At 46.0% G+C, this 16025-nt stretch overlaps 2 protein-coding genes and 1 non-coding gene across 3 annotated transcripts in view; all 3 read left to right on the top strand.

Annotated features, from left to right (window-relative positions):
* Window positions 1–722: 722 nt before the first annotated feature.
* On the top strand, window positions 723–5371 carry LOC115546994 (heat shock cognate 70 kDa protein). Its single transcript, XM_030360873.1, has 9 exons — window positions 723–979; window positions 2096–2301; window positions 2685–2890; window positions 3001–3153; window positions 3249–3804; window positions 3911–4113; window positions 4324–4522; window positions 4608–4840; window positions 4925–5371. Exons 2-9 carry the CDS (start codon window positions 2097–2099, stop codon window positions 5123–5125), a joined length of 1956 nt encoding a protein of 651 aa, XP_030216733.1. The 5' UTR covers window positions 723–979; window position 2096; the 3' UTR covers window positions 5126–5371.
* Window positions 4150–4244, top strand: LOC115548082 (small nucleolar RNA SNORD14). Its single transcript, XR_003977510.1, has one exon. It is a non-coding gene; the product is annotated as a small nucleolar RNA SNORD14 (small nucleolar RNA).
* Window positions 5372–5506: 135 nt separating the features above from the next.
* The window catches only part of jhy (junctional cadherin complex regulator), a 20162-nt gene continuing 9643 nt past the window's right edge, over window positions 5507–16025 (top strand). The window contains exons 1-5 of the mRNA XM_030361060.1: window positions 5507–5645; window positions 5964–6348; window positions 8687–9362; window positions 13995–14126; window positions 15411–16018. Coding sequence (XP_030216920.1) covers window positions 6011–6348; window positions 8687–9362; window positions 13995–14126; window positions 15411–16018 — 1754 coding nt within the window. The 5' untranslated portion in view covers window positions 5507–5645; window positions 5964–6010. The remainder of the gene's footprint in view (window positions 5646–5963; window positions 6349–8686; window positions 9363–13994; window positions 14127–15410; window positions 16019–16025) is intronic.

Genomic DNA, 16025 nt, shown 5'->3' with positions numbered 1-16025 from the left:
GGGCGAACTCAAATCGCCGGCAGAATGGGCGGGGCAACCCAGCCTATGAGTAGCCGGTTCTGGTACTACAGGAACAGCTTGTTCTTCTTGGCTGTCATGTCACAGCGCGCTCCGCAACACGGTGATTCTTTATTAGGTCCATGTTTGCCCTGCGCCATTGAGCACTTTTCATAGGAATGAATGGGTACCATTTTTTAATCAGCGTCCCTTTCTTTAATAGGTCCATTGGTGATACCCCCCACCCAACCCCTCATCCACCTTCCTCCAGTGATTGAACTTTTCTCCCCTCCAGCGACCCTGGACCAAGGGACCCTTCTTTAATAGGTCCATGCCCTGGACCGCCAACAGCCTTCCTCCCGCCACTCAATATTTGCACTAGACTCTTCTTTTGTACTACTTTCCATACTGTTAAATAATATCTTACCTATAGTGTGATATCATGTTCATAGTCTTCTGTACATATTTGAACGTATTCATCACCACTGTTCTGTTCATATAACTTATTTATTTATTTACATATTTCAGCATACATGTACTTACTCTGCCCTTTACAGCCTTAATGTTCACCTCTAGTGAGATACGAAAATGCACACACTCGAATAGAGTGTGTTCGTCTTTGTGTGTGTCAGTACATCCAGACTAGATTACATTAGATGTAGTCCACGTTTTTATACTGACACTAATTTTATCATATTTCCGGCAAATGCCTAGGTAGATGATTTCCAAGATCATTATCGGCCACTGCAATGGCATTACGAAACCACCATGAAAAGATAATGAAATCTGAGGAAGTATGGCCCATCCGGTTTGCTATTGGTGGATTGTTCGAGAACAGCTGAAGAATCGGCGTCTGATTGGTTGCTTGGCCTGATATAGAAGCCTTAACGCGCATAAGACAGTCTTTCTCTTTCAGGCGAGGACAAGCCGGCCTTTCCATTGCGCAACAAGAACATCTCATCAACCCCGCGTCAAATACAAAGTAAGAATTGATTCTCAAATCCACCGGTTATGTACAATTACGTTTACTGCTAATGTTAAGCAATTTAAATATCTAGGGATCGATTCCCTCTATCGAAAATGTAATTAATTCGTCCACATGCTAGCATGTAGCATAGCTTTACTAGGCCTTTGTTGGAACATGGTTATCTACTTCGCGTTTTTAACACGACACTTCTCAGGTAATCGTCAGTATCTGTTGTATAATCTGGTTCGCTGTGACATAACACGACGCATTTATCGAATGTTGCATCGTCGTTATTGCCCTTAAAGGATTGCGCATGTGTGCTGTCGAGTGGGGGTTCCTTCAGAATGTTCTAGAACAAGGCTCCAGTCACATGGTCGACGCGTACAACGTCGTAAATCATCGTGGAAAAATTATATGGATTTTGTATAAAGTAAAATACTCTGGAATTTTACAATTATTAAAATTACTGCGCAATGGTTGCGTTATTTCGGTTTATTCTAAAATCTACTCCGTCAAATCAGCGAAAACCTCGCTGTAACTGTTAAATTTACTCCATAATCTAATAATGGTTTATGCGAATTGGCACAGTCGACTAAATAAATCGGCGCATGATGAAATCATGTTTTTTTTTCTAACATCATTTCGGCGTTTCCTGTGCCCTTACAGGCGGTTAGGTCGTGACTCATACATGGACGTTGACTAACCAGTGATGGCCATTTTGTCCGAATGTGTTAACATTACGATTTCGTTTTCACCCCTTGTCTATGACTATCACGGCAGTTTATTGCATCGCTCTTCTGTTAAAATTCTTTATTGGACGACGGCTTTTTTGATTTCATGCTTATCTAGCCCGGGGACCGTCCCGATCACGTGACTTTACATTCTCTTTCCCTACTCTGATCGGTGCAGTTCTCTAGCCGCCCACATCGATATCCTGAATCGATAACTACTAATCAACAAAGGGTCGAGTCTGTATCGACGTTATTTTATATCAAGGAAAGTACTCTTGACTAGAGGTCAAGACTGGACGGTGTTGTGAATGCCAATGGCCCCCAACTATTTTCGGCCGCTGGTGGATTGTAATACTTTTCTGTATTAGTTAAATTAATGTTGTTTTGGGTTTATTCACAGAATGTCCAAGGGACCAGCAGTCGGGATCGATCTCGGGACCACCTACTCCTGTGTAGGTGTGTTCCAGCATGGCAAAGTGGAGATCATTGCCAACGACCAGGGCAACAGGACCACTCCCAGCTACGTGGCCTTTACCGATTCTGAGAGGCTCATCGGAGATGCTGCCAAGAATCAGGTTGCCATGAACCCAACAAACACAGTTTTCGGTAAGATTATGGAATTTTGGTTCACGCTCAACGGACATCTTTAAATGTATTGATATGGAAGGTGGTGTTGAGCACTCAGCTTTGTCTGTTGAAAGGGTGTGTGCTCAATGACTCAACTAGTTGGTTATCTTATCAGTTTAGGAAGTATACAGAATTATATTGCTTGTTAAAGACTATTTGGTTCAATTCAACATTGAGAAGCAACCATATAGACAAGTTCACTTGCACAACAGTCCTTTGGCTACTTAAGTAGCTACTTGGGTATTGCATTGTTCCACATAATAATTTGTTTTCTGTGCTTCGTGCAATCGGAGTTAATGGGGTGAGAGTCATTTTTCTTTCAAAGTGCTTGTTAAGCTAAGCATATATTTATTATTTTGCAGATGCCAAGAGACTGATTGGACGCAGGTTTGATGACGCAGTTGTGCAGTCGGACATGAAGCATTGGCCATTTGAAGTCATCAACGACAACACCCGCCCAAAGGTCCAGGTTGAATACAAGGGCGAGACCAAGTCCTTCTACCCAGAAGAGGTCTCTTCAATGGTGCTGGTTAAGATGAAGGAGATTGCAGAAGCCTACCTCGGAAAGGTATGGGAGGGATTCTTTGTTGGGTACTTCATTCATTCCATGAGGAAATTGAAGTTATGGTAATAGAATTTGTTAACCAACCAGTCGACTGCTTTCTCCCCAACTTTCAGACTGTAAACAATGCAGTTGTTACTGTGCCTGCCTACTTCAATGACTCCCAGCGTCAAGCCACCAAGGATGCTGGTACCATCTCTGGCCTCAATGTTCTCCGCATCATCAACGAACCAACAGCCGCAGCCATTGCCTACGGCCTGGACAAGAAGGTACGCAAATGTGGATCATATGGTGGTTCTTATTTTTAGACTTGCACCTGGTTCTAAAATTATAATCCTGATCTCATTTTTGTTTGTTCTTGTAGGTTGGAGCTGAGAGGAACGTCCTCATCTTCGATCTCGGTGGCGGTACCTTCGACGTGTCCATCTTGACCATTGAAGATGGTATCTTTGAGGTCAAGTCCACCGCTGGTGACACTCATCTTGGTGGGGAAGATTTCGACAACCGCATGGTGAACCACTTCATCGCAGAGTTCAAGCGCAAGTACAAGAAGGACATCAGTGACAACAAGAGGGCTGTCCGTCGTCTGCGCACCGCTTGCGAGAGGGCAAAGCGCACGCTGTCCTCCAGCACCCAGGCCAGCATCGAGATCGACTCCCTGTACGAGGGAGTCGACTTCTACACCTCCATCACCAGGGCCCGCTTTGAGGAGCTCAATGCTGACCTCTTCCGTGGCACCCTGGACCCAGTCGAGAAGTCTCTCCGTGACGCCAAGATGGACAAGGGTCAGGTCCATGACATCGTCCTGGTTGGTGGTTCCACTCGTATCCCAAAGATCCAGAAGCTGCTGCAGGACTACTTCAATGGCAAGGAGCTCAACAAGAGCATCAACCCTGATGAAGCTGTGGCCTACGGCGCTGGTAAGTGTCAACAGTGTAACTGTTATACAAATAGATCTTAATGTTGCTATATCCTCAACCTTATCGGGCTCATCCACAAGTTCCAACCAGTTTGCTCTTTCTTCAGCTGTGCAGGCGGCCATCCTCTCTGGGGATAAGTCTGAGAATGTCCAGGATCTGCTCCTTCTCGACGTTACTCCTCTGTCTCTGGGTATTGAGACCGCTGGAGGTGTCATGACTGTCCTGATCAAGCGTAACACCACCATCCCCACCAAGCAGACTCAGACCTTCACCACATACTCTGACAACCAGCCCGGTGTGCTCATCCAGGTAAGAGCTCTTCATTGGTTTGCTGACCAACATACTTCGCTGTGATGAAGTTACTCCTAACATTCGCAGTTTGCACCTGAGGTTTAAAAACCAAAGATGGCTTTTCAGCCCTTCCTTGGATGTCTGAGCGAAGTGTGGTCCGATTTAATGTAGGCTTCAAGTGCAGATCTGAAGCAATGATCATTTTACTAACCAAACCATTCTTTATAGGTGTACGAAGGCGAGCGTGCCATGACGAGGGACAACAACCTTCTGGGCAAGTTTGAGCTGACGGGCATCCCTCCCGCTCCTCGTGGTGTTCCTCAGATTGAGGTCACGTTCGACATTGATGCCAACGGTATCATGAATGTGTCCGCTGCTGACAAGAGCACTGGCAAGGAGAACAAGATCACCATCACCAACGATAAGGGTAGGTTTTGCATATATCTGGTTGTCTTCAAGTATTATAACTAGTGTCTTGAAATGGTACTAAACGTTTACCCATACCACCCCAGGTCGCCTCAGCAAGGAAGACATTGAGCGCATGGTGCAGGATGCCGAGAAATACAAGAACGAAGATGATGTCCAACGTGACAAGGTCTCCTCCAAGAACTCTCTGGAGTCGTACGCCTTCAACATGAAGTCCACTGTGGAGGATGAGAAGCTTACCGGCAAGATCAGCGACGAGGACAAGCAGAAGATCATGGAGAAGTGCAACGAAGTCATCAGCTGGCTAGACAAGAACCAGGTAAAGGAAATGGCATATGTTAAGTCAAGGCTTCTGGCTTGTTTTTAGGAACTCTGGCTAACCACACATCTTTGTACATTTCAGACTGCCGAGAAGGAAGAGTATGAGCACCAGCAGAAGGAGCTGGAGAAGGTCTGCAACCCCATCGTCACCAAGCTGTACCAGGGTGCTGGTGGTATGCCCGGTGGCATGCCCGACGGTATGCCCGGTGGCTTCCCCGGTGCTGGCGGTGCTGCCCCAGGCGGCGGTGGCTCATCTGGCCCCACCATTGAAGAGGTCGACTAAACATCGAACCCAGCAACTAGTGAAGAGATCACTAAAGTGTAACCCTCAATGCTTGAGTCTTGCCATCATTTGAGTTGTTGAGTGTCATCTAAATAAAAAAAATAGGGTTCAAGGGATCACATTTGTATTTGTACTGTTAGTTTGCCTCACTACAGGGATCAAATTTGTTTAAAGAAGTTGCCAATTCCCCACAAATATTTTGTATACCAGTTTTCGCAATGACACAATAAATCTTGAAACCCTAAACTTTGTAATCATGTTTTGACTTGCATCATTGAACAAACTGCCAGTGTACGAACCTGTGGGACAGTTCGAGTAAAGATAAATAACATGAGGGTTGACGACTTGACTTCTGTGCCACAAAACATTAAAATGAGCTATACTCGGCCACATTTGGTGTTGCACAATGGCGACACCTATTGTGACACACCAAGTCTTGCGCACGCGCCTTTGAGTTTGCATTTTGGTTTCCATGGCGGCAGATATGTCGCTGCTCTGTAAATGTAGGAAGGAGAGGTGGGTGAGTAATGTGTTTAAATTAAACGAACTGTTTATTTGACATGGTTAACGTGTAGATATTTCTACATGAATACAGTTTGGGCATTTCTGTTTACCAAGCTGATACTAATGACAATTGTAATGACTAACCTAGTTGCACTAGTTGATCCTTGGACATGGTTGGAATTGTTGGGGATGTTGACATGTCCGGTAGGCTATTCATTGGATACAACGTCAAATGAAACGCAGGTCTACACATCAGCAGAAAGTGGGCAACGCTGTTTACTAACTCCATCCCCTCATTTTGTAAACCTGCAACATGTTATTTCTTTGTGCATAGGAATCTGACCTAATATCACAGAGCGATGAGATGTAAACAAATACACGATGGAAATGTTCCCGAAGGAAGAGAAAATGAGAGTGCTGCAAAAAGAACCATCGAAACCACCTTCAACGCAATCTCCGCCAAACTCTGACACGGAGAGCCTGGTCCAGGGTAGGGCCTGCCACCGACCAGCAGTGCACAACGGTGGAGCTCGCACGGTGCGATGCATGGATATTGCGGACAGCCTTGAGGCTGAAACGGGAGAAAGGTCGGAGGTGCACCAGGGTGGAGGGAGAAGCCTCGAGAGGTCTACTGATCGGTTTGAAGTGAGGAGTTCAACACCTTTCCCCACCAGAGATCAAGATGGCTATCATGAAATTGGTGGAACACAAGCTACAGGGTAATTTTGTTTAATAATTCAATTTATGTATATGCATCACCATTCTCATTGATAATCACAACTATAACTTATCGGGGTACTACTGAGACTAGGTATTAGGAACATTCCAGGCGCCCATTCGCGTGCTCGCTTGGCTGCTTGTTATGTGTAGACGACCTGTGTAGTTCAGACACTAGATGGCGTTACAGGGTCGTTAACGGAGGGAACACCTATATTTCTAACCTGCATGTACTTCTGCATTTTCAGACCGGTGCTACGACCGCCTACATAATTAATTTATTTCATTCTTTTCTCGAAAGAATGAAAAATACACATTGTTGTGATTAAGTGACCATAAGAGTTCAAAGATATGACAAATCGAGCCAATGAAAATATTCGTATTAAGATAGATGGACCGAGTCACTATTCGTCACTCCACATCAATACTATTCTTAAAATTTTATGTTGGGATTTTTTGACGATTCTTTATTCAAGCAACCTATTGCATTCAAAGGCCATTATTTTCTAGTGATACATAAAACATTGAAAAGTAATTATGCTGCTTGTGTGCAACACAAAAGGCAGAATCTCCACCATAAGAAACCCTTTTACTTCCAAACAGTGCATATCATAAAAGAAAGATAGCCCTCATTGATCCCCCGACAATGCGACAATGTCACTCATTTAATGAGATGGGAGCGCTGACAGTTTGCAGTTGTAAGAATGGTCTAATTCAGTGCTTTTAGTATAACTGCTTTCATTTAAGGGGTATTAGATCTGGGTTTTGTTTGGACAGGATCACAATACGTGGTCACTCTTTAGTCCATTAACAAGGATCATCGTCATTACAAAGAACATCTCTCCCCCTCTCTGTGTCTGTTTTTCCCTCTCAGTCTGAATGGGTCCGACATAGGAATCCATGACACCGACTCATCCGCCCCCGCCCCCCCGTTAATTCAATCAAACAGTTGGCTCTATTTTCCGCTCCCCAGCCACCGTCATCTATTATGTTTTTCTATGAATAATATTTGAAAAAACAGCAACAAAAAAAAACTAGCGCCTCTTCATTTTTTACGGCATTAACCTGTGGAGATTGGTCCTCACTAGAGTGAGTTTGCATTCATTTTTCGAGTGCATTGTTTCAGTAGAAATATGACCATGACATATTCCCACAAAAGACTCCATTCGAGGCGCTATCCCTTTCCCCATCGTCACAGTCTCACCGTCCCCTCTTCCCCAGCAGCCCCATCAAAGCAGGTGAGCCCCTTTTCCACACAATAGTTTCCGTTTCCGTGTAGTTTGCAAGCCCAACGGCCACTCCTCATTCAAGCCAAAGGATTTCTTATTCAAGCAACGCTTTTCATCTCCCTCTCCGTATCATATTTTCCCCCTTTCTCATTTCCCTCGAGAAAGCACCGGAAAAGAAAATGGTTGAGTGTATTCCCGATAACCTATTTTTCAATTTGCCCCGCTCCTTTGCTTGTTTTTGTTGTTGGTCACAATATCATGTGTCCTTTTTATATGTGGGTATCTGTACGGTGGGTGAGGGATAATAGACCACTGTATTTTGCCAATGTTTAGGGCATTGGTTGCCCCAGCTGCTGTGCTTGCCAATAATGCATTCTCCCACTTGTTTGAATCTGATCATTAGCGGGCCATCCCTTACTCTTTTGGCCTTATAGAAGTGAAGGGCCCTACACCTCGACAACTCCCGCCTCTGGCATCGCGGCTCCCCTCGTCCTCCCAGCAAGCACAACAAAGAGGCACTCTTCTATTTATTTTAATGAGATCTTTTCATCACCATCAGAAGGAGCATTTTAGCCCATCATTTTCGAGCCATCTCATAAGCTGAAAATTGCCGTTTGTGAGCCATTTTCCCCGCTACCAGTACTCAAACATGCTCTCATTAGTGAGCCCGGAGGTGAAATTACTTAAATTATATCTAAATACAGCCCCATAGACACCACCACTCCCCGTCTGTTTCGATTTCACAGGGCTGCTTTTATTCTTGGGACGAGATGCAGCCGTCTTTGTTTGAGCGCATCATCGATCCAATAACGGTGTAATGACTCTTGTCCTTTTGACCCAGACCCCTCGGTACCGGCCTGCTGCGCATTGGTTCCTAGTCGTGTGTCGGATACACCTAACTTCTGCATTTCTGTAAATCCTGCTGTCTGCAAACATAACTAGATTGAAAAAAAATGTAGGACTATCTCAGACGTAGAAGCCCAGACTATCTCCTTTTGATCTTGTCAAACGTTCTTACACTTTCCTGTCGGTTTTCCCAGAGGTAAGAGGCAGAGCATGACCTAGCCACCCTCTTGATGTCCCTATCGGTTTGCTTTTGCTCCATTTGTAGGCTCCACCGAGACCTGCCCTCTGATGCCTACTCGGACCTGCGCTACGACCCCGACTGGCGCTCCAATCTCGAGGCATCGGAGCGCTTCAGCGACAGCCCCCTGCACCAAGAGGAGCATCGGCCACATCGGCCGGGCTCCCCACGGAGGTCTGGGGGTACGGGAGAAGAGCTGGTCATAAAAGGAGGCTACGAGTACGTCGTCACCTCCAGTCCCTCTCTTCCCCCCGGCCCACCGATTGTGGCCCAGGAGGAAACCCAAGGGTCCTACCATCTGCACCCTCAGCCCAGCCCGGCCACCGGAGGCGTATCTGGCAACCCAGGCCATCCCAGATCCAGAGTCCTCCTTCTCCCTGTAGCGAACCAGACTCTTGGGAAGGGAGACGTGGCCGTCCAACGGGAGTGTAGCCACAGGGACACCGGGGAGTACCGCAAAGTCCCTGCTCAGCCGAGACAGAACGTGCCTGAAACACAAGAAGCGGCGGCGGTCGGGAAACTGTACAAGAATACTTCAAAATATAAGAGTCTTCTTCTGGCGAACAGAAATCTTGAAGGCACGAGAGAGGACATTGTCGAGCGCAACAAAATCACCCTTGGGCGAAACACATCCAAATATGGCTCCTATCTAAAGGCTCACACTCACAAGCAGGAAACAGACGATATGACGGTATGTGAAGAATGAAAATAACAAAAAACAGTGTTGTCCTTCTTTCTATTTTATTCCTGCTTCAAGGTTCAACACCATGATTGAAATGTGGTAACAAGAGGAGATATATCTCACATCCTGTCTACTCTTCCCTCTTTCCTCTCACTCTGCGGGTTGCAGTTACAAATACAGCCACAAGGAGCCACACTAGCCTAGTTTCATAGGTTATGGCTTCTAGGTTATGGGGGCTAGTAGCTTGAATTCACACAGTGTTTCGTACCTTTACGATTGGGTCGAACTCCGGTGGAGCTTTACACATCTTCTCCCCTCGGTTCGCGGGGCAATATTGCAGATTTGAGTTGGAAAGGTTTTTTCCTTTTATTCTGTAATTTATTGACTGATCTTTCGGATTGGCATCCTGTAGAGATGGAGTCATAATAACAAAGTACAGCTTTAAGCGTCACTTAAGTATGGTTCCTAAATAGAATTCAGTGATTCCAAGAATGGAAGAATTAACATGGTCCTGACTCTGACAAGCTCAACATTGCCAGTGGTTAGGGGTGCAAAAAATATATATGCACAAACAAATTGTACTGTGTGGAACAAATTCTAAATGTTCACCCAATCAGCCCACTGTAGTAGACAGTAAACATTTATTTATTATAGTAATTAATTATTCAGCACGGATAAAGGGAATAGAATATCTGCTCACAGGTTTGGTTTAGTAGTGGTCTGTAGTCCAGGTTGTTGGAGATGTTTGTATGTGAATGGCAACTATCACAGTGAATCATTGCAACCATTTCCTGTTTTATCCTGACATAGACTCTTCAAATTCGAAAAGTAAGTTGCTGGTCTAGTTGATCTCGTCAGTCCTTATTTGTAGTCCTGCAAGGCATGTTTTTTAGGTGTTTATACTATATGGCCGACTTGGAGAATTGCAGTTGATTGTGGGCAAGCCATGCGCCGAAACCTTTCTTTCTATGTATTTTCATGTGAAAGCTTTGCCTTATCTCAGCGGCAGAACACTTCAGCGTCTATCCTTTGGAGTCGTCCAACATTGACATGGGCCTAACCGATTGATTCCACATCAGCCAAGCATATTCTCATTTATTCTGTATTATGAGCCCCCCGTTATACCTTTTCATGTTGAGACGACCCAGACAACGAGAAGCCCAGGCAATATCCTTTCCTACGCTCCGACCGGGGCCGGGAAATGCATTAAGGGAAAGGAGCCAGGTCACTTTCCATTGCCCCTGCCCCTCCACAATGTCAAGGGGGGGGGGGGGGGGGCTATAGACTATACAGTGCCTATTATTTAGTTGATGTGTACAACAACATCAGAAAAGCCCTGCTACCAATAGGCTCTTAGGTATCCCTGCACCTGGCACAGTGGCATAATTGGCCGTGATGTCCCACATTCCCCATTTGCCGGTGCATGCGACGACTGCTTGTTGGCTATAATACCCCCCCATAGCCCATCCCCATCCCCCCCCCCCCCCCCCCAACTCTGTTCACCCATCTGAGCCCCGACCCAGTACAACGTCTCATATCATCTCCATTTACATAGTCAAGAGCAGTTAGCTTTGTGCAACGGTAAATGGAGCCTCCCGAGTCCTTTTGCTCTCCTGAAGCCTTGTGTTTTGTCATTTCCCTTTGAATTCGCTTATTAGTTCCCACACACAAGATTTGTCTCACTTAATGGGGGGGACATGGCATAGAAGCACAGGGCATCCATTTGCATTTGTTTATCTTCCCCATTTGGACATAAGGTTAAGGACAAAACATGGAGTGATAGCTAAATATTATGGTGTAGCAGAACAGTTAATTGAGATCGGAACACTGGTATCGCTATTGAACGTCGCCTATTGTTGGCCATCTTAAACATGCATTACAAATGTGTAGTATTTGCTCATACTTTAGTATTAGTATTATTCTTGAACAAGATTGCCTTTCAAAGGCGATAACTAGCTAGCACAAGAAAAACCACAACCAACCATTTATTGGTTTAGTTTTTGTAGTTTTTGAGGTTCAATCACATATAGGCCACATCTAAATTATAATATTTTTCGATAAGATTTCCATCTGTGTAACAGTGCCTGTGAATGAGGTCCTCTGTGGCCAAAAACCCACATATGTGCCACAAAGAAATAAAATGACAATGATAATGATCAAAGAGATGTCGTTTTCGCATCATTATGTGTAAAAGAAAAGGATAACGCAAAATTGTAAGATATTAAAATGCCTGTGTACTGTGCCTGGGTCCAACATACAGGGGCACATCACGTTAGCTCGCTAGTCGGGCATGTGATCAGTTCCTTTAAAAAAATGGCGACCATCGGGCCCAAATCGCATCAATTATGGCTAATCCTCGCCAGCTCTGTTCAGCACAATGCCTCGTCGTCGATGGCTTTCTTTTGAATCCCGCTTTGTCATTTTTTTCTTCCCTATTTTTTTTTAACAGGACTTCGGGAATTAACTTGCGACAATTAGCTGTGTTATTACATGTGCACAATATCCTAATGCCGCAAATGCTTAGAAAGACCAAGTGGAGCGAGTGGCGGGAGCGATGATTGGCCAGGGGGGGGGGGGGGGGGGGGGGGGGGGGGGTGCGGGGGTCAGCCGCTCCTTTGATAAAGACAGAAGTATCAGATCAATCTTGTGCTATTGCACTCAGCCCTCCGAGGCCCCCGCTCCTTTTGCAGGGCCATCACTTCAAAGCCAAGGGAGCATAATGTACAATCTTTTAATAGCTTTAGACCAAAGCATTCGTTGGGAGGCTCATGTGCCACTGTATACCCTACCTCAGTCTAAACACCTAATCAAGATTACCTGGGCCCGCAACAATGGAAGCTAAATGCAATTCAAGATCTGCGGATCCTTTGAAGTCATCATTGGGAAAAAAGCAGATGTTTCCCTGGGTACAGGAGGTAATACGGCGAGCTGAAATTGCCGGACTTTGTTGTGACATCGTATTGCTGAGAGGCAATTACGGGCCTTCCAATTTATCCGAAAAGATATTACACAGCTTACCATGCTCGGAAAGTAATATTGGCCAGAACCTTTAGCCCAACTGATTGGGATTCTTCGTAATGGGCAGCAAAAGGCAACAGCATGGTGGATAGGCAGAGGTCTTAACTCAAGTGCATGTGTGTGTGGCTGTGTTTGTGTGGGTGGTGTGTTTGTGTGCCCTGTCGGACAGAAAGTCCTAACACCTGTTACTGGTCTCCCAACTGAGACACTATCAACAGCAGCTGTGGGTCATGGCTTGGGACCAATCATTCAAACAAATCGTTGAAAGTCTCCAATTCTTGTGAGAAACCAAATTCCCTCATCAGAACTACAATTTTATTTAGCTCTACAGCTTATTTTTTTGTGTGCCAACTAATACCTGAGAAATACAACTCCACAACAGAGTTGTACATGTTTTGCACATCAGGTACATTTAGTATCTTCTGCTTATTTCCATAGGGTCGACGCCTATAGCCGTGTCTGACCAGACGAGGCCCCATAAACTTGTCACGTAAAAAAAAAAACCAAACAACTCACGACTCCGCTGGCCTTTGAAGCCATTAGACGCAATGACGTGGCAAACACGTGTATTGATGGCTACATAACTACCGCACCCACTCCGCCTGCACTGACCTTCACCTATTGAAGCGCACGGAATTAGCTGCATTCAGCGCAGAAGTCCTCTGTCCGTCAATACCATCGATCCACTCAGATTGTCCTTAGCCGTAGGAGGGGGGGAGGCGTCGAGCTAACTAAATGATTTTCATTACAGCGTTAACACAGGATATTTCCCTGTCGCAAATGGGTACGTCGGGGACCACTGACACAGTGCATTGATCTCATAATACGCAGTGGTTGGAGGAGATGAGAGTTTAAGTAGCAAATGAGCTGCGAGTGAGCACACCTAGGTGAAGGCCTTCCCTGCCGTGGGTGTAGTAGATGATTACGTCAGCCCTGGGGGATGAGTGCTGTAGCGGTTGTTGTGTGGTGCAATAATTGCATTGTATGATTCTGTGGTCACATCCTCCTCAATCAGTTTCAGTGTTGAATACTTACTGTGGACCAGACCTAGGGCACACTTTTTTCACCTTTTATATTACTCGAAATGAATACATTCATTTGGCCAGGGGTTTAGCAAACTGGTCGTGTTGTGACCTACCTAGGAGGTATTTTTGGACCAGGGCTCTCCAAATATTTATGACAGAGAGATAAGCCTTATATTCTTCATGTCAAAAAAGTGAGATTATTAAAGTCGCAATTTGAAAGATTGAAACTAGCTCGTAGCTACCTGGACATATCTGTAGACATTACTGATCCATATCGATTTGAATAATTTTCAATAAAATCGACTGATATATCCTACAAATAAGAATGCTTGCCAGCCATTACCTTTGTTTACAAGAAACTTTCTATTGATACTCCAAAAGCCCATCCCACTCACTAGCTGCGCCAGTTCGCGTCACACAGTTACAAAGCCCGTTAACATGGACAGAACTCTGTTATTTCGTCTTGCATATTATGACTTTAACATTCACAATGTGTATTTCACTATAATTCACTAGGTGTATCATCATTCAGTTTCACTGTTCATTCCGATCCTGTTACCTACAGAGATGACTTTCATTCATCCTCTATTCACTTTTTTGATTCGGCAAGAGGTGGGAGGAGGAAGAGGAGGAAGAGGAGGAGGAGGAGGAGGAAGAGGTCATCTGGCATGGAGCCGAGTGCACAGTGGAGGAAGGTTTGGACCAGGATCTAAGGTGGCTCCAGAAAACACAGCAGCTGAAGGTACCAGAATTTCTCACACACACACACACACACACACACACACACACACACACACACACACACACACACACACACACACACACACACACACAAACACACACTCTTTATTTTTTTGTGTCTGACTTTGTGTGTGTTGGGAGGGGGAGAGCAGGAGAGCATTATTATTTCTTGAGCACTTGAATGGCAGCCCTAACTCTGCCATGAGGACAAATATCAGCACGCATGCAGGCACACCGGAATAAGCAGAGCTTGCGTCTGGTAAATCAGTGGCATTAGATGCAGGGAGGCGCAGGCCAGCGGGGGCTAGCAGGATAATTTGTCCAAATCATGCAAAGAGGAGCGCTAGTCCTGCTCATGTTTCATACAGAATCACACCTATCGACCGCAGCTCGCGTTGCCCGTCTTTATAGTCGTCTTTTAGGGCCCAGCTTGGGTCTGGCCCTTCTGAAAGGGCTTTTATACATACAAATCAGTGTTCCCTGTTTTCTGACTGTTTTCCGGAAGCAGTGCTTAGGCGTGTGTGAGGGGCATTATGTTGATATGTGTGTGCACAGTGCTCATTTGTGTGTGCATGGTGCTGATGGACGTGTGCACGGGGCTGATGCACGCGTGCACGGTGCTGATGTGTGTGTGCACGTTGCTGATGTGCACGGTGCTGATGTGTGTGTGCACGGTGCTGATGTGCACAGTGCTGATGTGCACGGTGCGGATGTGCACGGTGCTGATGTGTGCTGATGTGCACGGTGCTGATGTACGTGTTTACAGTGCTGATGTGTGTGTGCACGTTGCTGATGTGTGTGTGCACGGTGCTGATGTGTGTGTGCACGGTGCTAATTAGTGTGTGATGAAATTAGTCAAATTATCTTTTTTTTATATATTTTTTTTGAATGTCGAAATATAATAAAGATTTTGATGCATCAATAACATGCATCAGTTTTTAAACATTTGATACTCAAAAATATTTAGTTATGTTTAAATGATAGAAATATTCCGGTTTGTGCAACATCCATAGGTATGGGAGGAATTCAGTTTTTCAACCCCCTTTCTGAAATCAATATGCTAAAATAAAAAACAATATCATATGCTTATAGAACACACATAACAAAATAACATCCAAAATAATTCCTGTTTGGCGTTTTCAGATTATCCGATTATTTCCCTTTTTTTCTTTTGGGTGTTTAAGGAAGATCTCAGAGGAAATGACAAACCCTGCTTAAGTCTCCCCGCTATTGTTCCGTCACTCAGCAGGGACCAATGTTATCCTGATCCTTCTCTTCACCACAGGCCTACCAGTCCTCCAGAAGAGACAGGCCCCAGCAGAAGGGGAACCCCAGCCCCCGGAGACCCACCGGAGCTCCCCGCCCTGGGGCCGCAGACAGGCCCGGGCCCCGGCTCCGCCCCCCCCCTGGTGGCGGTGGCGGTGGTGGTGGCGGTGGCTGTGGCGGTGGTGGTGGCGGTAGCGGTGGTGGTGGCGGTGGTGGTGGCGGTGGTGGTGGCGGTGGTGGCGTTGATGGAGGTGGTGCTCGACCACAGCCTAGCAAGGAACTGATCTTCAAGAACACACCCCCTGAGGTTTTGCCGCCCATTTCCTCATCTGGTGACTCCGCCTACTCTCAGACGCCGGTGACATCGCCGTCGCCTATGGCCAACGGCACCGGGTCCTTCTCCACCACAGGCGCGCCTCAGGGTCTCCACAAGGCCAGTTACCGGGACCCCCAGACCGTGGTCGGGTACTTTGACGCCCAGTTCCCCGGGGACGTCCGCGCTTTCATGCGACCGCTGCGTGGCACCGGTGGGCGGGGTCTCGTGGCGCTTGGCTACCCCCAACCCCAGAGAGGGTATCCACCGCTGGGCTTCCAGAACAAGACCACCCCAGTGGGAAGCATGCAACGGTAAAAC

Source organism: Gadus morhua, chromosome 7, assembly GCF_902167405.1.
Source record: "Gadus morhua chromosome 7, gadMor3.0, whole genome shotgun sequence".
NCBI lineage: Eukaryota > Metazoa > Chordata > Actinopteri > Gadiformes > Gadidae > Gadus > Gadus morhua.
This window is presented reverse-complemented; position numbering and strand designations above follow the sequence as displayed.

What these genes read in the sequence shown, in the direction of transcription:
- LOC115546994 (XM_030360873.1), top strand. Translation starts at nt 2,097, where the DNA reads ATGTCCAAGGGACCAGCAGTCGGGATCGATCTCGGGACCACCTACTCC. An exon ending in CCCAACAAACACAGTTTTCG is followed by an intron (nt 2,302 to 2,684) that starts GTAAGATTATGG and finishes ATTATTTTGCAG; the next exon opens with ATGCCAAGAGACTGATTGGA. An exon ending in CAGAAGCCTACCTCGGAAAG is followed by an intron (nt 2,891 to 3,000) that starts GTATGGGAGGGA and finishes CCCAACTTTCAG; the next exon opens with ACTGTAAACAATGCAGTTGT.